Source organism: Hemiscyllium ocellatum, chromosome 6, assembly GCF_020745735.1.
Source record: "Hemiscyllium ocellatum isolate sHemOce1 chromosome 6, sHemOce1.pat.X.cur, whole genome shotgun sequence".
NCBI classification, from domain to species: domain Eukaryota; kingdom Metazoa; phylum Chordata; class Chondrichthyes; order Orectolobiformes; family Hemiscylliidae; genus Hemiscyllium; species Hemiscyllium ocellatum.
Window position 1 is genome coordinate 100,697,803 of NC_083406.1, and position 23,792 is coordinate 100,721,594.

Consider the following 23,792-nt stretch of genomic DNA (forward strand, 5'->3'; position numbering starts at 1 on the left):
ATTAAAAAGTAATTGCACTAGAGCAATCAGATCAAGCAAGCAAAAGGGAATAAATAAGGCAAATAATCAAGAATGGCAGGAAACTATCTTATTGTTTCTGTATTTAGTTTCTGCAGTTCATGTTGCCTATGATCAGCGTTCAAATTACATAAGAGTAGTTGTCAAATTCACCTGCAAAGTCCTCAAATCACCTGGGAAATTTCACTCATGATGGAATCAATCAAGGAAAAGCAATCCCATGAATGAAATGGAAGGGAAGGTTGAGGAGATGATGCTCCAGTCATAGTCTGACTTTCTCCTGTGCTTGCTACTGATAAAGCATTATTGATAAGATTTGATTTGACTTACTTTGTCACATGTACCTAGGTACAGTGCAAATCATGCCAGACAAAGTGCATAAGGGTAGTAGAACTGAGTGAGGAAGACAATGTTACAGCTGCAGAGTAGGTCGACAAAGATCAAGGTCTACATTAAATTTGAAATGTCCAGTCAGAAGTCTAATCACAATGGGGAAGAAGGTGGTCTTGAATCTGTTTAAGCTTTTGTATTTACTGCCCAATGGAAGAGGTTGGAAGGGATTACAACTGGGGCAGGAGGGCTCTTTGATAATGCCTTTCCAAGACAGCAGGAAGTATTGATGGAGTCAGTGAATAGAAGGTTGTCTTGCATGATGGGCAGGGCTGTGTTTGCCACTCTGTAGTTTCTTATGGTCCTAAGCAAAGCAGTTGCCATATCAAGCTGTGATGCATTTAGATGGAATGCTTTCTATGATGCATCTATAAAAATTGGTAACTGTCTTTAAGACATAGCAAATTTCCTTAGCCTCCTGAAGAAGTTAAAGTGATGTTGTACTTTCTTGACCATTGCATCAACGTGGGTCGAGCAGGACAGATCGTTGGTGATCATCATGCAGAAGAATTTGATGCTCTCGACCATCTCCACATCAGGTCCATTGATGTAGATAGGGGTGTGCCCTCCACCTTACTTTCTGATGTCAATGACCAGCTCTTTCATTTTGCAGACATTCAGGGAGAGATTGTAATCTTTACACCACGCCACCAAGTGCTCTCTCTTTCCTGTATTCCATCTCGTCACTGTTCTACAAAGGTGGCAATGTTGACTAGCTTTGAGATGGAGTCAGAACAATATTTGGCAACACAGTCATGTGTACAGGGTGTATAGTAAGGTGCTGAATATGCAGCCTCGCAGGGTGCCAGTGTTGGGGATTGTCATGGAGGAGTTGCTGTTGCCTATTCTCACGGATTGCAGCCTGTGGGTCAGGAGATGGAGGATTCAGTTTCAGAGGGTAGAGCACAGACCTAGGTCTTTGAGTTTGGAGGTTATTTTGGTGGGGGCTGTAGTGTTGACTACAGCTCACCTTCAATGAGTAAGAGTCTGACGTAGGTATCTTTTAATATCTAGATGTTCCAGGAATGAGTGTAACACCAGGGAGATCACATCTGCAGTGAACCTGTTGTGACAGAGGACAAATTGCAAGGGATCAAGATAGGCTGGGAGGCTAGAGTTGATATGACTAACCTCTCAAAGTGCTTCATAACTCAGAGCCACAGGGCGGTAGTTACTGAAGCACCCTGTATGAATTTTTTTTGCTACTTGTGTGATGATGGCCTTCTTAAAGCAGGTGAGGACTTCAGATCGTAGTAAGGAGAGGTTAAAAATATCAACGAATGCTCCCGCCAATTGATGCGTGCAGGATCTGAGTGCACGGCTAGGGAGTCTGTCTGGGCCACTTGTTTTCCGTTGATCCACCCTCAAGAAGCAGATCTGATATCTGAAGTGGTGGCTGAGGGAGCAGGTGCATCCGACGCTGTTGAACCTTATGTTCAAAGCAAGCATAAAATGCATTGAGCACAATGGGAAGAGGTATATTTTTGTTTGTTAGTCTGCTCTGCTTCATTTTGTAGCCCGTTAGAGTATGTAGGCCTTGCCACAAACGGAGAGAGCCAACTTTGGCTGGGATGTGGGGCCTTTTGCCCCATCTGAGAGTCCAGTCTGCTGAATCTCAGTTTCATGGTTTTTTTCTTTTCCTTTTTTATTTCTGGAGTGAACAGAACCTCTGGCACTTTTTTTTTCTCCCCCCCCCCAACGCCACCGCCTAACAGCGGTAGTGCTTATTTATCCCCAGCACCCATGTCATGTGTAGGACATAGTGAAGAAAAACAAGTGCGTAAATCTTTCAGATTGAGGTGTTAACTGGAAGAGGGCAAATTGGGAGGAGCAGAGATTGAGGTGTGGAACAAGCGGTTTTTGGGGGTCTGGGGAAAAAGGAGGCTGTGATAAGGAAGTGGGTAGAAAAGGAAACTACAAAAAGTGTGAGGGTGAGAAGGAGATTGCAAGAGGGGTATGAGGGAGATGGGGGAAACAGAGGTTGTGAGGGCTTTATGGGAAGAGGAAGAATTAAAGGGAGTCAAGGGGCTGAGTTGAGTTGCCATTACAAAAGAGAAAGTGATAGAAAAACTAAAAGGTCTTAAAATTGATAAATCTCCTGGCCCCGATGGGATACATCCTAGAGTTCTGAGGGAGGTGGCTGAGGAAATAGCGGAGGCATTGGTTGAGATCTTTCCAAAGTCACTGGAGTCAGGGAAAGTCCTGGATGATTGGAAGCTTGCTGTTGTAACCCCCTTGTTCAAAAAGGATCAAGACAAAAGATGGAAAATTATAGGCCAATTAGTCTAACCTCGGTTGTTAGTACAATTTTAGAATCCATCATTAAGGATGAGGTTTCTAAATTCTTGGAAGAGCAGAGTCGGATTAGAACAGGTCAAACATGGATTTAGTAAGGGAAGGTTGTGCCTGACAAACCTGTTGGAATTCTTTGAAGAGGTGACAAGTAGGTTAGACCAGGGAAACCAGTGGATGTGGTGTATCTAGACTTCCAAAAGGCCTTTGATAAGGTGCCACACGAGAGGCTGCTGAGCAAGGTGAGGGCCCATGCTGTTCAAGGTGAGCTACTGGTATGGATTGAGGATTGGCTGTCTGACAGAAGGCAGAGAGTTGGGATAAAAGGTTCTTTTTCGGAATGGCAGCCGGTGACGAGCAGTATCCCGCAGGGTTCAGTGTTGGGGCCACAGCTGTTCACGTTATATATTAATGATCTGGATGAAGGGACTGGCGATATTCTAGTGAAGTTTACCGATGACATGAAGTTAGGTGGTCAGGCAGGTAGTACTGAGGAAGTGGGGAGGCTGCAGAAGGATCTAGACAGTTTGGGAGAGTGGTCCAGGAAATGGCTGATGGAATTCGATGTGAGCAAATGCGAGGTCTTGCACTTTGGCAAAAAGCATAAAAGCATGGACTACTTTCTAAACGATGAGAAAATTCATAAAGCCAAAGTACAAAGGGATCTGGGAGTGCTAGTCGAGGATTCTCTAAAGGTAAACATGCAGGTTGAGTCTGTGATTAAGAAAGCAAATGCAATGTTGTTATTTATCTCAAGAGGGTTGGAATATAAAAGCTCCGTTGTGCTACTGAGACTTTATAAAGCTCTGGTTAGGCCCCATTTGGAGTACTGTGTCCAGTTTTGGTCCCCACACTTCAGGAAGGACATACTGGCACTGGAGCGTGTCCAGCGGAGATTCACATGGATGATCCCTGGAATGGTAGGTCTAACATACGAGGAACAGCAGAGGATCCTGGGATTGTATTCATTGGAGTTTAGAAGATTGAGGGGAGATCTAATAGAAACTTACAAGAAAAAACAAGGCTTGGAAAGGGTGGACGCTAGGAAATTTTTTCCATTAGGCGAGGAGACTAGGACCCGTGGACACAGCCTTAGAATTGGAGGGGGTCAATTCAGAACAGAAATGCGGAGACATTTCTTCAGCCAGAGAGTGTGGGCCTGTGGAATTCATTGCCGCAGAGTGCAGTGGAGGCCAGGACACTAAATGTCTTCAAGGCAGAGATTGATAAATTCTTGATGTCACAAGGAATTAAGGGCTATGGGGAGAGTGTGGGTAAGTGGAGTTGAAATGCCCATCAGCCATGATTGAATGGCGGGGTGGACTCGATGGGCCGAATGGCCTTACTTCCACTCCTATGTCTTATGGTCTTAATGTAAAAGAAAAGTGAGCTTGTGGCGCAACGGCAGCATGTCTGACTCCAGATCAGAAGGCTGCATGTTCAAATCATGTAAGGCTCACTGAAGTCAACAATTTTAATTGGCCAACAAAAGAATATTCAACTAGCAGTAATCTAAGTAAACATCAAATCACTGAAGTAATTCATTCCTTATAATGAAAGTTGACTATCTAGTTTTTCACTGCAAAAGAAGTATAGTCAATGGTACTGAAATTAACACAATCAATTCTTAATTTAAATCCAAGATTGAGATCTGTGATGCAGTGAATAGGGTATTGACTGTTTAATTAAAATGTTCAAGCATTGTGAATATGTAATGGAAATGTATCAGCTGGGATCTCACCAGTCTGCGGAAGGTGTGTTTAGGGATTTTTTCATGTGTCAGAGTATCTATTTTTGAAAAATACATTTGTGAATATGCCCATTATTTCATAGGCAAAAGTGAGGTCTGCAGATGATGGAAATCAGAGTCTAGATTAGAGTGGTGCTGGGAAAGCATAACAGGTCAGGCAGCATTCAAGGAGCAGGACAATCGATGTTTCAGGCAAAAGCCCTTCATCAGGAATGAAAGCAGAGAGTCTCCAGGGTGGAGAGGTAAATGGGGGGGCGGGGTGGTGGGGCTGGGGAGAAGGTAGCAAAGAGTACAATGGGTGAATGGGGGTGGGGATGAAGGTGATAAGTCAGGGAGGAGAGTGGAATGGATAGGTGGGAAGGAAGATAGGCAGGTAGGACAGGTCATAGGGACAGTGCTGAGCTGGAAGGTTGGAACTGTGGTAAGGTGGGGGGAGGGGAAATGAGGAAAGTCCACATTGATGCCCTGGGGTTGAAGTGTTCCCAGGCGGAAGATGAGGCGTTCTTCCTCCAGGCGTCGGGTGATGAGGGAGTGGTGGGGGAGGAGGCCCGGGACCTGCATGTCCGTGGCAGAGTGGGACGGGGAGTTGAAATGTTGGACCACGGGACAGTCGGGTTGGTTGGTGCGGGTGTCCCGGAGATGTTCCCTAAATCGCTCTGCAAGAAGGCGTCCAGTCTCCTCAATGTAGAGGAGACTGCATTAAGAGTAACGGATACAGTAAATGACATTGGTGGATATGCATGTGAAACTTTGGATGTGGAAGGCTCCTTTGGGGACTTGGATGGAAGTGAGGGGGAAGGTGTGGGCGCAGGTTTTGCAATTCTGGTGGTGGCAAGGGAAGGTGCTGAGAGGGGAGGGGAGGGACATGACCAGGCAGTCAAGGAGGGAGCGGTCTTCACGGAAAGGGGTGAGGAGGGAAATATATCCCTGGTGATCGGGTCAGTTTGGAGGTGGCAGAAATGTCGGCAGATGATGTAGTTTGTGCGGAGGTCGGTAGGGTAGAAAGTGAGAACCGGGGATTCTGTCCTTGTTACGGTTGAAGGATGGGGTTTGAGGGCGGAGGTGCAGGATGTGGATAAGATGCGTTGGAGGGCATCCTCAACCACTTGGTAAGGGAAATTGCGGTCTTTACAGAAGGAGTCCATCTGGTGTGTTCTGTGGTAGAACTGGTCCTCCTGGGACTAGATACGGCAGAGGAATTAGAAATACGGGACAGCATTTTTGCAGGAGGTAGGATGGGAAGAGGTGTAATCCAGGTAGCTGTGGGTGCCTATGGTCTGGAGGACGTTCAACACTCTAATCTAGACTTTTGAGTCCAGTGGAGCTTGAAACAATCTTGATTCATTAGGGTAGATATGGAGAGACAATGTTCTGTGATGGAGTATTAAAATTAAGGCTCAATCATTTAATAGTGAGATGAAGAAGCACTTAATATAGAAGTCAAAATCCAGAATTCACCCAAAATGCCTGGGTGAATTAAAGTTTTTGAAATTGAATTTTTTATGTTGTTATGCAAAACATGAGATAAAAATGAGTAAATGAAATTGAGATATTTAGCTCAGCCAGCATCTAATACTCATGGAGCTGAATGGTATATTCTTGTTCCCACATTAGTTTTTTTCTTGGAAGTATTGCACCATCTTTTAAATCATATCAGCTTAATTAGAAGGTTATAAAAGACCTCTTGGCTCTCTTTCTTGCAGAACAGCAGGGTCGTTGCCGTATATGTGATCTGACTGATTGATTGCATTTACTTCTTGATGGAAATTGCTAAATTCATTAACTTAGTAGCCTCACTTTTTTTAAATGACAGCTTGCTATTCGAAATTGGCTTCCACGTGCCTAGTTAGCAGTGGCTATTTTATGAAATTAACTAATTTAATGAAATATCTTTTAGTATCTTATATAAAGTGCTATATAAAAATTTATTTGCGTTTTGACCTCTTGTTCAATGATCATTTCCCAGAACCTAGTAAAATGTTGAAACAACTTTTTTCATCCCTGGTGAAAATGCAGAATATTTTCTGTATAATTTGATTATATGTCAATGAACGTTTGTTAGGAAATCTGTTGAATAATAAATACACAACTTGCATTTAAAGTGGTTACCATCTTTATGTATATGTTGAGTCATTAGCCTCTATTAACTTTGTTTTCTTAAGAGAATAGATTGAGGAAATTGAAATCAAGATTTTCAAAATGTTGACACATGAATTCATTACAAGCAGAACACAAGCAGTAACAAATTACAATTAAATTAATTCATGAGGGGTTTTGCATGATTCTTAAAAAGTACTTTGAAAATGTATTTCTGAGCAAGCCACTTGTCATTACCTTATAGCTGCTCTTATCCATTTTATAATAGGTTTAAAATTTTCATTTTCCCAATCTGCATTTTTATTGAACTTTGACTAATCTTCATCCACTTAGAAACAATAGAAGCAAAACTATTTAGTGTCATTTAGTTTTGTGGCCTCCTAATGAATCATTCCTTCTGCAGTATTACCTCTGCTTTTCCTAAATAAACCTGGTCGTGGATTTTAAAAGTAAAATAAACCATAACATTTATTTGTTTGATATCTGTTTTTTCTCATGGATGCTTTTAAAATTTAACTTGATCATAAAATATTGAGGCTTTTTAAAGCCTGTTTTGTTACACTCTGAACAGTATTGTAGTTTTCTTGTGAAATACTGATCAAAACAAATTTGATAATTTAGATTAGATTTACAGTGTGGAAACAGGCCCTTCGGCCCAACAAGTCCACACCGACCCGCCGAAGCGAAACCCACCCATACCCCTACATTTACCCCTTACCTAACACTATGGGCAATTTAGCATGGCCAATTCACCTGACCCGCACATCTTTGGACTGTGGGAGGAAACTGGAGCACCCGGAGGAAACCCACGCTGACACGGGGAGAATGTGCAAACTCCACACAGCCAGTCACCTGAGTCGGGAATTGAACCCGGGTCTCAGGCGCTGTGAGGCAGCAGTGCTAACCACCGTGCCGCCCACATAATGTGTTCTGAAATTCAGCATGAGTACAATAAGTCATGTTTTTGTACAAATTTTGTTCATCACAGCTCTTTATCTTTAAATTCCAGTTTTTCCTTCATTTCTTTTCATTACTTTCCAATGTATTTCATTTTTTAACCACTCCTGTAGATGTGATCTATATGGACTTCAAAGTTTGTGAGAAGATTTGTAGCTCGGGTGCTCGTTGTTGTGGTTCTGTTCGCCGAGCTGGGAGTTTTTGTTGCAAACGTTTCGTCCCTTCTATTCATAACAGCACACAAACCAACAGCCACGCTCAGACAACAACTCACCAGGACAATGGACCCGATACCCAGCATGAGCAAAACCATGCTATCCTTAGTGAAACGACACGACCAGCTATCCTTAGTAGCCATACACTCAGATGACAAGCAACATGAATTCGATTGGAACAACACCACTATTATAGGGCAAGCCAAACAGAGAAAAGCCAGGGAATTCCTAGAGGCATGGCACTCATCCACAGATTCTATCAACAGACCCATCGACCTAGACCCTATATACCGGTCACTGCAGCGGACAGCAATTGACAACCAGAAGCGGCAGATTCAAACCACTATAAATGCCGGAGGAATCAGCACAGAAGCGCTTCACAGGAGGCTCCCAAGCACTGAGGATGTCACCTAGAAAGGGGACGAAACGTTTGCAACAAAAACTCCCAGTTCGGCGAACAGAACCACAACAATATGGACTTCAGTAAAGCGTTCGACAAGATTCCCCATGGGAGACTGATTAGCAAGGTTAGAGCTCATGGAATAAAGGGAGAACTAGCCATTTGGATACAGAACTGGCTCCAAAGGTAGAAGACAGAGGGTGGTGGTGGAGGGTTGCTTTTCAGACTGGAGGCCTGTGGCCAGTGGATTGCCACAAGGATCGGTGCTGGTCCCCCTACTTTTTGTCATTTACATAAATGATTTGGATGCGAGCATAAGAGGTACAGTTAGTAAGTTTGCAGATGACACCAAAATTGGAGGTGTAGTGGACAGCGAAAAGGGTTGCCTCATATTACAACAGGATCTGGACCATATGGGCCAATGGGCTGAGAAGTGGCAGATGGAGTTTAATTCAAATAAATGCAAGGTCTGCATTTTGGGAAAGCAAATCTTCACAGGACTTATACCTTTAATGGTAAGATCCAAGGGAGTGTTGCTGAACAAAGAGACCTTGGAGTGTAGGTTCATAGCTCCTTGAAAGTGGAGTCGCAGGTAGATAGGATAGTGAAGAAGGTGTTTGGTATGTATTGGTCAGAGTATTGAGTACAGGAGTTGGGAGGTCATGTTGCGGCTGTACAGGACATTGGTTAGGCCACTGTTCGAATATTGCGTGCAATTCTGGTCTCCTTCCTATCGGAAAGATGTTGTGAAACTTGAAAGGGTTCCAAAAAGATTTATAACGATGTTGCCAGGGTTGGAGGATTTGAGCAATAGGGAGAGGCTGAACAGGCTGGGGCTGTTTTCCCTGGAGCGTCAGAGGCTGAGGGGTGACCTTATAGAGGTTTACAAAATTATGAGGGGCATGGATAGGATAAATAGACAAAGTCTTTTCCCTGGGGTCGAGGAGTCCAGAACTAGAGGACCTAGGTTTAGGGTGAGAGGGGAAAGATAGAAAAGAGACCTAAAGGGCAACCTTTTCACGCAGAGGGTATGGAATGAACTACCAGAGGATGTGATGGAGGCTGATACAATTTCAACATTTTAAGAGGCATTTGGATGGGTGTATGAATTGGAAGGGTTTGGAGGGATATGGGCTGGGTGCTGGCAGGTGGGACTAGATTGGGTTGGGATATCTGATCGGCATGGACAGATTGGACCGATGTCTGTTTCCATGCTGTACATCTCTACGACTCTGACTCCTGCTAGTCCTGCACTATTGTCTCAAGAGTCTGTGCATTCCACTTTCACATAAACTTTAATCTTGAAACACCTCTCCAAGATTTATGCTCCTAATTTCAAAGCTTTATCTCCATCGTGAGGCTGTATTTAGAATAAGTTTTGACCAGTGAATTGAAGAAGGGATATAAAATAAATTGAAGTGCTATGTAGATTCATTGGAACATAACCTTGGATTATAGTAGGAAAAACCTAATTGAGGAATTAATACTTTTCTACTTGAGCAAAGTTCAAAGGTGAATTAATATTTTTATTTTATTAATTCATGTGATGTTGGCATCACTAGCTGGTCGTCATTTACTGCACATCACATCACTAATTGTCCTTCACGTGGTAGTCTGCTTCTTTAAACCACTGCAGCAATTGGGAATAGAGAGACATCCAAAAGTTTAAGGAGGGCGTTTTTTTAAATTCATTTGTGGGATGTGGGCATCACTGGCTAGCCAGCATTTTATTGCCTGTCCCGAATTGACCTTGAGAAGATGGTGGTGAGTTGCCTTCATGAAAGCTACAGTGCACCTGGAGGAAATTCCAGTGAAGAAATGGTGATATTTTTCTAAGTCGGGTTGGTAAGAGGCTTGAAGGGGAACTTGAAGGTGCTCGTGTCCCCATGTATCTGCTGCTCTTGTACTTCTGGATGGAAGTGGTTGTGGGTTTGGAAGATGCTGTCTGAGGATCTTTTGTGAATTTCTACAGTGCATCTTCTCGATAGTCCACACTATTGCTACTAAGCATCGGTGGAGGGAGTGAATGCTTTTGGCTGTAATGCCAATCAAGCGGGCTGCTTTGTCTTGGCTTTTGTCAAGCTTCTTGTGTGGTGTTGGGGCTCCACCCATCAGGCAAGTAAGGGAGTATTCCATCACATTCCTCATTTGTGTCTTGTCGATGATGGACAGGCTTTGGGGTGTCAGCAGATCAGTTATTTGCTTCATTATTCCTAACCTCTGACCTGCTCTTGTTGCCACTGTGTAATGTGGCAATTCTAGTTGAGTTTCTGGTCAATAGTAATTTCTAGAATGTTGATAGTGGGGGGTTCAGGGTTGGTAACATCATTGAGTGTCAAGGGGTGGTGGTTGTATTTTCTCTTATTGGTGAAGATCATAGCCAGACATTTGTGTGGTGCGAATATTACTTGCCACTTATCAGTCCAAGCCGGAATATTATGGCATTTGAACATGGGACTGCTTCAGTATCTGAAGAAATGTGACTGGTGCTGAACGTCATGCAATCATTGGCAAACTCCCTACTTTTTATGGGAATGGTACCGTTGAACACAGGCGTAATGTTAGCAAGTTAGTCATGGTTGTCAGCAATCCTCCATCAAGTTAAAGGAAAAACAGCCTTCAGTCAGGGGTTCCCAGTACAGACAAGTGCACACTCCAATATTAGCCAATGGGCTTAGACATTGTCAATCAAGTACTCAGGGCAGTAAGGGTCTTATAAGTAATGGTGACAAAATGAATGTTGGGCAGCCTATCACAAACGTTGATAATGTTGAGTAAACCGATTTGGCCTCTTATCTGAGGAAGGTTGTGCTGGCATCCAAGTCAGTCCAGAAGAGGTTAATCTTGGGTGTGAAGGCAGTGTCTTTCAAGGAGGGGTTGAGTAGATTAGGCCTGTACTCTGAAGTATAAAAGCATAAGAGGTGGCCTTATTTGAATGTACAAGTTTCTGAAAGGATTTGAAAGGGTAAGTGAGGAAACATTGTTTCCCCTTGTGGGAGAGTCTAGGACCATGAAAGTATAATCGTAGAGTAAGGGGTCACAGAAATGAGACAGAAATGAGCAATTGCTTCTCTAAGAATGGTGAATCTGTGGAGTTTTATTTACCTCAGAAGGCTGTTAAGGCAAAGTTGTTGAATATATTCAAGATTGAGGTTGACAGATTTTTGAATCAGTAAAGGGATAAAGCAGGAAAGTAGAGCAGAGAATTAACAGATCAGCCATGATCTCATTGAATGATGGAGCAAACACCATAGGCTGAATGGTCTACTTTCTGTTCTTATGAATTACAGTCTTATGGCTGGGTGTTTTTGTGACGCAAAGCTGTTTTCAGTGGAGTTCTATAAGGCTTGCTACTACAGGTCCTCTGCTATTTGGGATGTATATGAATTTGGTTTCAATAGGGGCATAATCAAGAAATTTGTGGACAATACAAATATTGTGTTCGATGGTGAGGAGGATAGCATTCACCGCAGTAAAATATCAATAGACTGGTCAGATTGGCAGCCAAGTGGCAAATGAGATTGAGCTCGAAAGTGAGAGGTGATGAATTTAGGAAAGTGAGACATGGCAAAGGAATAAACAATGAATGGGAGAATACAATTAGGTGTAGAACAAGTCAGGGACATGGGGTGTCTGTCCATAGATTCCAGACGGCACTGAGACAAGTTGATAAGGTGGTTAAAAAGCTAAATAAAACTTTTTTTCACAGCTAAGTGTAGAATATAACAACAGGGAGATTTATACTGGAACTCTGTAAATCATTGATTAGATCGCACCTTGAGTATTGTGTAAAATTCTGATCACCTAAATACAGAAAGCATGTAATAGTAGTTGAAAGGGTACATTGGAGACTTGGGAGAATGTGGCTTGTATTGGAAAAAATGCAGCTATGAGAAAAGATTGGATAGACTGCATTTCTTCTCCTTGGAACAAAGGAAGCTGAGGGGAAATTTGAGAGGGGCCTGGACAAAATAGACCGTGTGAAGGGCTTATTTACCTTGGCAGAGAAGCCAGGGTCTCAGGGGCATTAATGTTTATTTTAATCTGTGGGGAGGTGAGAAGAGCTTTTTAATGCAGCGGGTGGTTGGGTTCTGGAACACTGCTTATAAGGGTGATAGAGACAGAGCTCTCAATTCATTTTAAGGGTGTCTGTATATATACATTGAGTGCCAGAATGTGCAGGGCTATTGATCAAATTTTAGAAAGTGGGAATGGACTGCGCCTTGTTTCTCAACTGATACAGGAAGGACAGTCTAAATGGCTTCTTTGTGAACTGTAAACATTCTTTGATTTAGCAATGATTCACATCTGTTGAACTCTATTCAGTCTTTGAGTAGCATTTTTGTGCATGTATGTTCTAGCAGATGTCACGAACCAGTATTCAGGAGTGAGAACCCTGGTTAATTTACCCTGCCCTCTTGCAATGGGACAGGGTGCTGAAGTCAATTATAGTAACTTTAATTACTTCTAATTGCCACAACGCTCTTTTAAACTGACCAGTGAGCAAGATTACTTATGCTATACCAAAATAGATGCTTAACACGGTAAGAGGCATTAAATAAGACTTATTTTGTTCAATTTAAGTTAAGATTTTAAGTATTGCTTTTCAGATATATATTTATAAGTAGTTGCTTTCTACATTTGCCTACATGCATTATATTTTTGCCTATCCTGGGAAATTTGGTATTCATTGGAGATAATTCTGACCTGAAGACAAGTTTATCATCGCCTGGAAATTTATTGTAAATGTTGTATCCTCCTTTGCTACTATGTCATAGCATCATAGAGAATGTATAGCAGGGAAACCGATCCTCTGATCAAGCACATCCATGCCAACCAAATACCCTAAATAAGTCTAGTCCCATTTGCCAGCATTTGGCCCTTATCCCTCTAAACCCTTCTACTCATATAACCATCTAGATGCCTTTTAAATGTTGTAATTGTACCAGCCTCCACCACCACCTCTGGCAGCTCATTTCATGCACTGCCCTCTGCGTGGAAAAGTTGTCCCTTACGTCCTTTTTAAATCTTTCCTCTTTCACTTTAAACCCATGCCCTCTACTTTTGGATTATCCCCCTCCTCCCCCAACCCATCCAACCCTGGAGAAAAGACCTTCTCTCCTTACCCTATCCATACCCTCGTGATTTTATAAACCTCTGTAAGGTCACCCTTCAACCTTTGATGCTCCAGGGAAAATAGCCCTGGTCTATTCAGCCTCTCCCTGTAGCTCAAACCCTCCAACCCTGGCAATATCCTTCCTATAGCAGGGAGACCAGAATTGCATGGAGTATTCCAATATGGTATAACCAATGTCCTGTACAGCCACCAACATGACCCCCAATTACTATATTCAGTGCACTGACCAGTAAAGACGAGCATACCAAACTCTTTCTTCACTATCCTGTCTACCTGCGACTCCACTTTCAAAGAAATATGGACCTGCACTCCAATGCCTCTTTGTTCAGCAACACTCCCTAGGACTTTACTATTAAGTGTATAGGTCCTGCCCTGATTTGCCTTTTCAAAATATGGCGTACCACATTTATTCAAATTAAACTCAATTTGTCACACCCCTTGGCCCATTGGGCCATCTGATCAAGTACCCTGAGTTAACCTCCTTCGCTGCCTACTGCACCTCCAATTTTGGTGTCATCTGCAAACTTACTCACCATGCCTCCTATGTTCACATTCAAATCATTTATATGTAAATGATGAAGTGGAGTGGTCCCAGCACCGATCTTTGTGGCACGCCACTGATCACAGGCCTCCAGGCTGTAAAGCAACCCTTCACCACCACCTTCTGTCTTCTGTACCCAAATAGCTAGTTCTCCCTCTATTCTGTGATCTAGCCTTACTAATCAGTCTACCATGAGGAACCTTGTTGAATGCTTTACTAAAGTCAATATAAGATCATGTCCACCTCTCGGCCCTCATTAATCCTCTTTGTTATTTCTTCAAAAAAGCTCAGTCATGTTTGTGAGACACTATTTCATTGGACAATGAGATGGATTAAATAAATAATGAAAAGATGCATATTTGAGAGCTATATTTATGCATTAAAGGAAGAGGAGTGTGTAAATGAATACATTATCATTTCAGCAAACTTGCAGATGTGTAATTATTTCTTAGGCAGCAAACTCCGAATGGTGTCTTCTATTTGTCCACTGCATGTAGAAATAGTGGAATAGCTTAACTGCTTTGGACAACATTTAAGGAATATGTACATTATACTGTGCTGTATAATACAAGTAATAATTTCTTCTTTGCTACCACAATCTTCCATCATTTTGCCATCATAATTATCAGTTATTAATATGAACGAGAAAAGTGTTTTTCTTTGTGTTGTATTTCATGTGCAGTGTTATCTTGTTTCCATAGTGTATTGATCAGCTGACAAGGATACAAGCTGAATTCCAAGAGACTGTGAAGGATCTGGCAAAGTCTAAAAAGAAGTATTTTGAGCTGGAACAGATGGCTCACGCAGCGCGGGAGAAAGCCGATATAGAGGCCAAGTGTGTTTTATGTTTTTGATCTGTGTATATTGATGGATGATACTTTGCCATCTGCTATTTCAAGGCAAAATGTTTAACATATTTTAATTTGTTCTTTGCATTTTTATGTTTTAATTATATATGCCAGTTTTGAGATCCTATTCTTATGTAGCATACACAAACAAAATATATTAGCTTGTCTGATCTATTCTAAATTTTTCAAATGAGTGGAGAGGTGTATTGGAAAAGTGATGGTTTAAGATCACTCTGCTTGAACTTTGCTGATATTTAAACGTTTGTGGAATAGGTAAAGGACCCCATTACGGTAATGCTGACAGCATCTTCTATAATGTTTTACTTAGATATAGAATTGCATTCACTACTATAACGCTTAGTCATGAAGAGTCATCTAGCTTAGTTCTTCAATTGTTTGCGTCAGAAGCAGTTTTGAACAGATCGTGATCTGAGTTGAGAGGTAACAAAGTTTTGAAACTTGGTTTGAAGTTTTGCATTTCAAATAATTCTGATAGCATTTTACTTTTTAAAAAAAAAACTGCTTCCCTGAAGTGGTTTCCCAAAACATGTTTCTTCATCTTCTGTCAATGTTCTGATGCTTATCAAATGCATACCGAAATTCAGGAAAAGGTTTTGTGCCAAGAAGCACCAGTGATTAAGTAGCAGAAATCTGAAAATCAGACATCATTTAGGTCAATGTAAATAATTTAAAAGTAACATTGTTTTTTTTAAAAAAAAGCACAATATTACACTATATTGGAAAAAATAACCCTAAATTTACAGTCAAGGTTTAAGATCTTTTGACCCTTTCCCTATAAATAGGATTCAGAATAGAGAAGTCAGATTAAATGTGTTTTAAGGGTGTTTCCCTGCACTGGCTGAAGGTCGCACCTTCTCAGCCTCACCCCTCAAGATGAGGCATGATGACCCTCAGGTTAAAGCATCACCAGCCGTATGTGTGTCTCTCTCTCTCTCTAATGGGCGAGCAAAGTGTGGTGCTGGAAAAGCACTACCCAACAGGCAGTATCTGAGGAGCAGGAGAATCGACATTTCGAGTATAAGCTCTTCACTAGTCCTCACTTTCTCCAAGCTGCCATGTAGTCGTACTATGCTGACTTTACCTTTTTACCCCACAAGTAACTGGGGATTAAAGGCAGTGAGTGGTTAGTACTAATACACTGTTTTGATGTTTTATTAAGCTATAAATTAGATGCACATTGGTGGTTTAACTCCATAACTCTAAAAATATTCTGGTGCATTGTGTTAGAAGCCTTTTATGAATTTAAGGCATAACTAAAATAGAATTATAGACACCTGAAGGCTATCTAGCTTTTGCAACAAAATTGATACTGAAGAAACAAAAGATCCAAAATAGGTAGGATCAATAACTATAATGTAGAATTGTTGCTTGTTTTAATCAATAAATCTCAGAAGTAAGGCAGCCCAAATATTCACACTTTTTATTCTTGAGAGAAGATAAATTAGAAATATTAAATTAAATGAATCAGTTTATAACTATTCCTCTCGTTCAACTTACATTAAAATATACCACTCTAATAATTTGGAACAAACCTTGTCTCATTTGCTGTTTACTCAGTCTAACTTCAAAGATGTCAAAACCGATCTTCAGGATTCAGTGCAAATGACAAGGCACTGCTACAGTTATGGTCTTGGGTATCATACAAATAGGTTTCAGGTACTGCAAATCAAGTTAGATTAAACAAAAGCTCAGTTTATATTAAGCAACTGACATCACTAAACCAAAGAAGGGATCTGCAGTAAATCCAAATTTGTAAAAACGTTTTGATAAAATTATTTAACATTGGGAATGTGTGCACAAAAGTTTTACTGTAGAGATTTACTCTTTGTTATGTAGCCTGTGACATAGTTTGATAATTTTACTAGGGTTTGTGGGTCCTGGAAATGGTAAGGTGTGGTATATTCTTGGAGAGATGTCTGATTAGATCAGATTCCCTACAGTGTGGAAACAGGCCCTTTGGCCCAACAAGTCCACACCAACCCTCCGAAAAGTAACCCACCTATTTCCCTCTGTCTAATTCACCTCCACTATGGGCAATTTAGCACAGCCAATTCACCTAACTGTAATTTTGTCCGCATATAATGAAAATTGCCAAACTGGCAAGCCAAATTACCTATGTGCCTTTTTAAGATTTCTAAATCAAAATGGGGAGTTCCTCTTTTCTGTACGGAGTTGAGAGAAGAAGTAATTATTAGTAAAGGGAAAAATATCATTTACCATTATAGAACAAAAATATACTATAAATCTTCTCATGCAGTGTCCTTTAGAAAATCATTTGGTTCATCCATGTACATTAGATTTGAGCCATTTTCTAGCTCTTATGCTCTGTCTTTTGCTAATTTAGGCATTGATTGATCCTAGTTTGAAAAGTCAAAAGACCAAAGCAAACTGATCACTTTTAATAGGCAGTGAAATTGGGCACTGAAGTTAGCCATTGGTAATTTATTTGTTGTCATGTTTATCTGTCTTGATTTGAAGGCAAATGCCATTCTTTATCCACATTGTTTATTTCTTTGAATAATTTCGATACATTCTTCATCGTCCCCAACACACATGTGGTGTTTTCTTGGTGTTTCTACCCTGAACAGTTAGAAATCAGCAGTTGCCTTGTATGAATATACTTATCATATAATCATTGCTTATCTTGAATAAAAACAGAAACTACTGGAGAAATTCAGCAGGCTTGGCAGCATCTGTGGAGAGAAAGCAGATTTAATGTTTTGAGTCCATTGACCTCCTTCAGAACAGTTTGCAGTTTGCTGCAAAAGCTGCTGACACACAATGCAGCTCTGATGTTAGTGTATTACAGTGCCATAAAATGATGTGTGAGAGCTGAATGATTGGCTATTCAATGCTCCCCACTATCAGAAGCTGCCTGGCTTTCACACTGCAGTAAAAAGCAAGCTAAACCATAGACTGTAACTAAATGCTAAAGTCAGCTAATGCTAAGAAAGCAATGTGAAGCAGACAGACTGGCAGCCTCTGAGCAAGCACCAGAGTGAGCGCTAAAAAAGCAAGCTAACAGCAATAAGATGCATGTGTCAGCACAACGCATCCTGTTCAGATCCATGAGATGCATTCCTGTCTGACACTCAAAGTGACCTGGCAAAAACATGCAATTAGTGGCCATAGTATCCACTTCAAAATGTTGAAAGCTTGTGGTGTCTGAGTCAGGGTAGGTGATAACTTTGTGCCATTATTGCTAGACTACTAATTCAGTGATCCATGTAATATTTATGGGACCTGGGCTTGAATCCCATCATTCACAGAAAGTTCTGGAGTTAAAACTGTATAAATCTATTGTCAATTTATGGAAACGTCCATTTGTTGATTCATGTCCTTGAAAGGAAGGAAGTCTGTTGTCCTTACCTAGTCTGGCCTACATGCGGGCTGCAGATCCGCAGCAATATGGTTAACTCTCAACTGCCCTCTGAAAAGGTCTAGCAAGTTGTTGCCACCTTCTCAAGGACAGCTACGGACAGGTAATACATGCTGGCCGAGCCAGCAATGCGCACATCTCACACATGAATTAAAAAGAAAATTGGTCCAGGGGCAGGTATAATGATGTGGTCAAGCTGGTGGTTTGCTGTTGCAAAGCTGAGTAGCTGATGAGGAGGATGATGGGCATAGATGTTGTGTAGAAGAAGCAGCGGCATGGTGACCAGGACAGGCATTTGGAGTGCTGCGGCCATTGGATACTCGCTGTTGTTTTATTTGTCAGGAATTTTGTTTAGGAGAAAGTGAGGATTGCAGATGCTGGAGATCAGAGCTGAAAAATGTGTTGCTGGAAAAGCGCAGCAGGTCAGGCAGCATCCAAGGAGCAGGAGAATCGACGAATGAGGAGGGTGTGCCAAGCAGGCTAAGACAAAAGGTAGGGAGGAGGGACTTGGGGGAGGGGTGTTGGGAATGCAATAGGTGGAAGGAGGTTAAGGTGAGGGTGATAGGCCGGAGAGGGGGTGGGGGCGGAGAGGTCGGGAAGAAGATTGAAGGTTAAGACCGCAATGCTGACTCCGAGGGAGGGGAAATGAGGAAGCTGGAGAAATCTGCATTCATCCCTTGTGGTTGGAGGGTTCCTAGGCGGAAGATGAGGCACTCTTCCTCCAAGCGTCGTGTTGCCATGGACTGGCGATGGAGGAGGCCAAGGACCTGCATGTCCTTGGCAAAGTGGGAAAGGAAGTTGGTGTTCAGCCACAGGTTGGGAATTGGGAACATTTTTCTCAAAGTCAAGAACCTAATTTTTTTTTCACCTTCATTATATTTTGTCACTAGTCTTGCCATTACTCTTGTCAGGTGAAAAAGAGGATAATTCCACCAATAATCTAAGCCTTCATTACATCACATAGTAATTTTAGTTTCTGTGCTTCAATTTCATTTGAAGTGACTGGTTCTTGATGGGAACCGGACATACTGCTCCCTGTTGAATGCAATTTTCAATGGAATTTCGAATGTCATTTTGAGTAACGTGCTGAGGTGGTTTGGGTGTCCCAGAGATGTTCTCTGAAACGTTCAGCAAGTAGGCACCTGCCTCCCCAATGTAGGGGAGGCCACATCGGGTGCAGCGGATGCAGTAAATGATGTGTGTGGAGGTGCAGGTGCATTTGTGACGGATATGGAAGGATCCCTTGGGGCCTTGAAGGGAAGTGAGGGGGGGGGGGAGGTTTAGATTAGATTAGATTAGATTAGATTACTTAGTGTGGAAACAGGCCCTTCGGCCCAACAAGTCCACACCGACCTGCTGAAGCGCACCCACCTAGACCCATTCCCCTACATTTACCCCTGCACCTAACACAACAGGCAATTTTGCATGGCCAATTCACCTAACCTGCACATTTTTTGGACTGTGGGAGGAAACTGGAGCACCCGGAGGAAACCCACGCAGACACGGGGAGAATGTGCAAACTCCACACATTCAGTTGCCTGAGGCGGGAATTGAACCCGGATCTCTGGTGCTGTGAGGCAGCAATACTAACCACTGTGCCACAGTGCTGCCCTCCACGGTGTTGGCGCAAGGTTTGCATTTCTTGCGGTTGCAGTGGAAGGTGCTGGCAGTGGAAGGTGCTGGCAGTGGAGGTTGGGTTGGTGGGGAGTTGTGAACCTGACGAGGGAGTCGAGGAGGGAGTGGTCTTTCCGGAACGCTGATAGGGGAGGGGAGGGAAATATATCCTTGGTGGTGGGGTCTGTTTGGAAGTGGCAGAAATGATGAAGGATGATACGATGTATCTGGAGGTTGGTGGGGTGGTAGGTGAGGACCAGTGGGGTTCTGGCCTGGTGGCGATCGGAGGGGCGGGGTTCAAGGGCAGAGGAGATGTGGTGGACAGCATCGTCAACCACGTCAGAGAGAAAATTGCGGTCTTTGAAGAAGGAGGCCATCTAGGTTGTTCGGTATTGGAATTGGTCCTCCTGGGAGCAGATGCGGCGGAGGCAAAGGAATTGGGAATATGGGATGGCAGTTTTACAGGGGGCAGGGTGGGAGGAGGTGTAATCTAGGTAGCTGTGGGAGTCGGTCGATTTATAGTAAATGTTTCTCAGTTAAGGAAAGAAGAATTTAAAGTGGCATGCAAATAGGGTGAGTTGGAGCTTTAATAAGACGCAGTTGCATTGCAATAGGATAGTTGCCCCTCAGTGCAACAATGAAATCACCAATAAGACTCGAGGTGCAAATTGGGAACATTTTTCTCAAAGTCAAGAACCTAATTTTTTTTTCACCTTCATTATATTTTGTCACTAGTCTTGCCATTACTCTTGTCAGGTGAAAAAGAGGATAATTCCACCAATAATCTAAGCCTTCATTACATCACATAGTAATTTTAGTTTCTGTGCTTCAATTTCATTTGAAGTGACTGGTTCTTGATGGGAACCGGACATACTGCTCCCTGTTGAATGCAATTTTCAATGGAATTTCGAATGTCATTTTGAGTAACGTGCTGAGGTGGCATTCCGTCTGCTCCTTCCTAAACCACGATGACAGCTGCTACCCTGCCTCCATTAAATTTGGGACTTCTGTATGGTTAGGTGATAAATTATGCAGGACGCTACAATGGTGTGGGAGACGCTTCACACACCATTCTGCTTCGAGACCCTCGGGATGTCTGAACTACTCTTTCAGCATCTTTTTGATAAATGTAATAATAATTTTGGTAGAATCTGACTTTGATTAAATTTTGTTGCTGAGAAGCTGTGGATTTGTGAAAGGATGATGTGAGTCATATGTATCCCATAGGAGTTATCTGCTATACTTTTGAGATGGCCAAATATTCTGGGAAAATATACATAATTTGTTTATCTGATCAACCATGAGCTATGCAATAATAGAGCAGATTATTAAAATTAGTGATGTTGTTGACTGGTGTCCTAATGTCAATGATACTCTGCATGAGGTGAAAGCCAACCATTGCAGAAAATCTTCAAGCATGCTCTTGTGTATTGTTGAGACTAATGGAGAAGTTGATAAACTGGTCAACCCTGATGAGCAAGGCATTGGTCACACACTTAGTGTAACTGTAAACTGCAGGCTGGTCCAGGTAGATTATGTTCCCTGTTGTCTGAAAGAAGCCAATGATGGAAAAGAGATGAGATTGGCAAAAAAGCATGACCTCAAGATCCTGTCACAGAGAATTTGCCCAGCTGCCTGGAGAAGCATAGTGGTAAACAGAAAATATAACTTGAAGCTATTTTAACCACCCTCTTTCATCTGCTGGGTTTGTTTCCAATCGGCCTTTGTGTGGCTAGGCCCTATTTATACAAAAATACGTAAGTATATATTTAAAATCTCAACAAATGTTCAATTTTGTTAGATGACAAAATCGTAACAGTGAATGATTTCTGCTTGACATAGACGATAGATATGGAAAATAGGAATATGTTATTTGACTCCTCAATCTTGCTCTGCCATTCAATTGATCATCCTGCTCTGTATCCTGTTTTCTTCTTGTACCCTTTGTTCCTTTTGATATCTGAAGCTTCCAGAACGTTTGTGCTAGTTTTCCAAAATCAAATGCAACTATCAAGTGCACTGTTTAAACTTTTGTTTTCCTGTATTTTTCAGGTCAAAACTTAGTCTGTTTCAGTCAAGAATAGGTTTACAGAAAGCAAGTGTAAAGGTGAGTTATGAGAGAATTTTAATGAGTATTTCCTGTTGATCTCATTCTTGAGCAATTCAACTTTGTAGATAATTTCTATAATTTGTCCCTTGCTTTGTTCAGCCTAATGGGTGGTATTGGAACAATTTTATGCCAAGGCATTACTTGATCAAATGAAACCAGTTTGTGACCAGATGAGAACAGTGTGTTTTCCTACACTCTGGTTGACAGATTAATTGTAGTAATACTCTGCCAGAAAGCCCTGAAACAGTGACAAGACTGAAGTTGGAAATTAAAACAAAAGCCCACCTAATACCATTCAGATATCAAGAGAAAAGTAAATTGGGGACGCTTAATTACTCTGGTTTATATAGGGGAGGTGGTGGCATTGTGGTCATGTTGTTACGCCGGAGACCCCAACTAATGTGTGTGGAATATGGGTTCAAATCCCATCATGCTGGAATTAAATCTAGTCTAACTGTGAGCCCGAAACCAGTGTGAATAGTCATAAAGTTCACGAACATTGTCAAAGAAGGAAATTCTGCCATCTTTACCAGATGAGGCCGTGTACAACGTGGTTAACTCAATGCCCTCTAAAATAGACTAACAAGCCACTTCGTTGTATCTAACCCAACCACAGAAATATCTCAAAAATAAAGGAGTAAAACTGGACAGACCTGCAGCACTTTCCTTGGTATGTTCTGCCATACCAGGAGTAGCAACGCAGTATTATACAGGAGGGTGTTACTACAGAGACCTCAATATTGACTTCAGATCCTGTGAAGTCTCTTGCCATCAGGTCAAACATAGGAATGGGTACCTCCTGTTGATTACCACCTAAACCCCTCAGCTCATTAATCAGTTTTTCTTCCATGTCTAATAACATTTTGAGGATGACGAATACAGATGATAATGTCCTCATGATGGGGGGTGTCAGTGTCCATAATGAATGGCTCATTAGCACTTGCACTATTGATGAGTTAGCCGAATTCTAAAGCTAATCGAATGGCAGCAGGTGGAGAAGGACCCAACCAGAGAGGAAAATGTACTTCACCTTGTCCTTGCTGAGCTATCATTTGCAGATCCATCTGTCCTGGCCAGAAGTAACCACCACTCAACTCTTGTAGAGATGAAGTCTGTTCTTCACATTGAAGATACCCTCCATCACCTGGTGTGGCAAAGGCATCACACTGAATGGGACTGATTTTGAACAGATCTAGCAACTCAAAACTGGTCATCCATGAAGTTCTGTGACCCATCAGCAACAGAATTATATTCAACCACAATCTATAACTGTCAAGTTCCAAGAAGTGCCAGGGGGCCAATGTGTAAAAAGCAGGAGTTTTATTAAGATGATGTTCACTCAAAGCTATTTCCTATCATCAATATGCCATACGATTGGACTGTTAAAGTGACAATCCACCATACATACTTAGATACATAACATCCCTCCCCCTTTACACCAGAGGTTCATGCAATGACAACATTTGTAATATTTACAATCATGTATACGACAGTCAGTAAACAGATAAGACGTTCTAGAGAACGTTGATTCCTGTGTGGCTGTCAGTGCACCTTAGGTGTTTATTTTCTCATTGGCTTTAACCTCTGGTGTTTTAGGTGTACTAGGAACAACATCTGTTGTCGTCTGTTTCTAAATCATGACTGAAAGTGCGAACATCTGAAGAATGTCGTGGTTTGCTCCGCTAAGGTATTGTCTTCCTCAGATGCTTCAGTTACTTTCTCCGGTATATCCAGGTCTTTTTTTGGCACAATTATTTGTGGATCTTCAGTTAATATTGTGTCTGGCACAATCATTCTTGTTGCCAAGATTTGATCTGATGTCTCCATCTTCTATTGTATCTCCCCTGCACGATATAGGAATCCAGTTCAGTCTGCCCTATGGTGATGGCTGATACCAACTCCTTACCAACACTTCTTGACCTTTTCAGAAAACAGGACGTCTGGTTTTGTTCTATCATTGGAAAACCTGATTCTATTGTTTCCTGTCAACAATGTCGTTTGTCATGTGTTCAGCAAATCAAAT

The 23,792-nt window shown here is 41.9% G+C and overlaps 1 protein-coding gene across 5 annotated transcripts in view; it reads left to right on the forward strand.

Annotated features, from left to right (window-relative positions):
• Positions 1 to 23,792, forward strand: part of LOC132816508 (F-BAR and double SH3 domains protein 2-like) — a 239,631-nt gene that overhangs the window by 89,289 nt on the left and 126,550 nt on the right. For all 5 annotated transcript variants that reach the window (XM_060826190.1, XM_060826191.1, XM_060826193.1 and 2 more), the window contains exons 6-7: positions 14,499 to 14,632; positions 21,712 to 21,766. In XM_060826190.1, the coding sequence (XP_060682173.1) occupies positions 14,499 to 14,632; positions 21,712 to 21,766 (189 nt within the window). The remainder of the gene's footprint in view (positions 1 to 14,498; positions 14,633 to 21,711; positions 21,767 to 23,792) is intronic.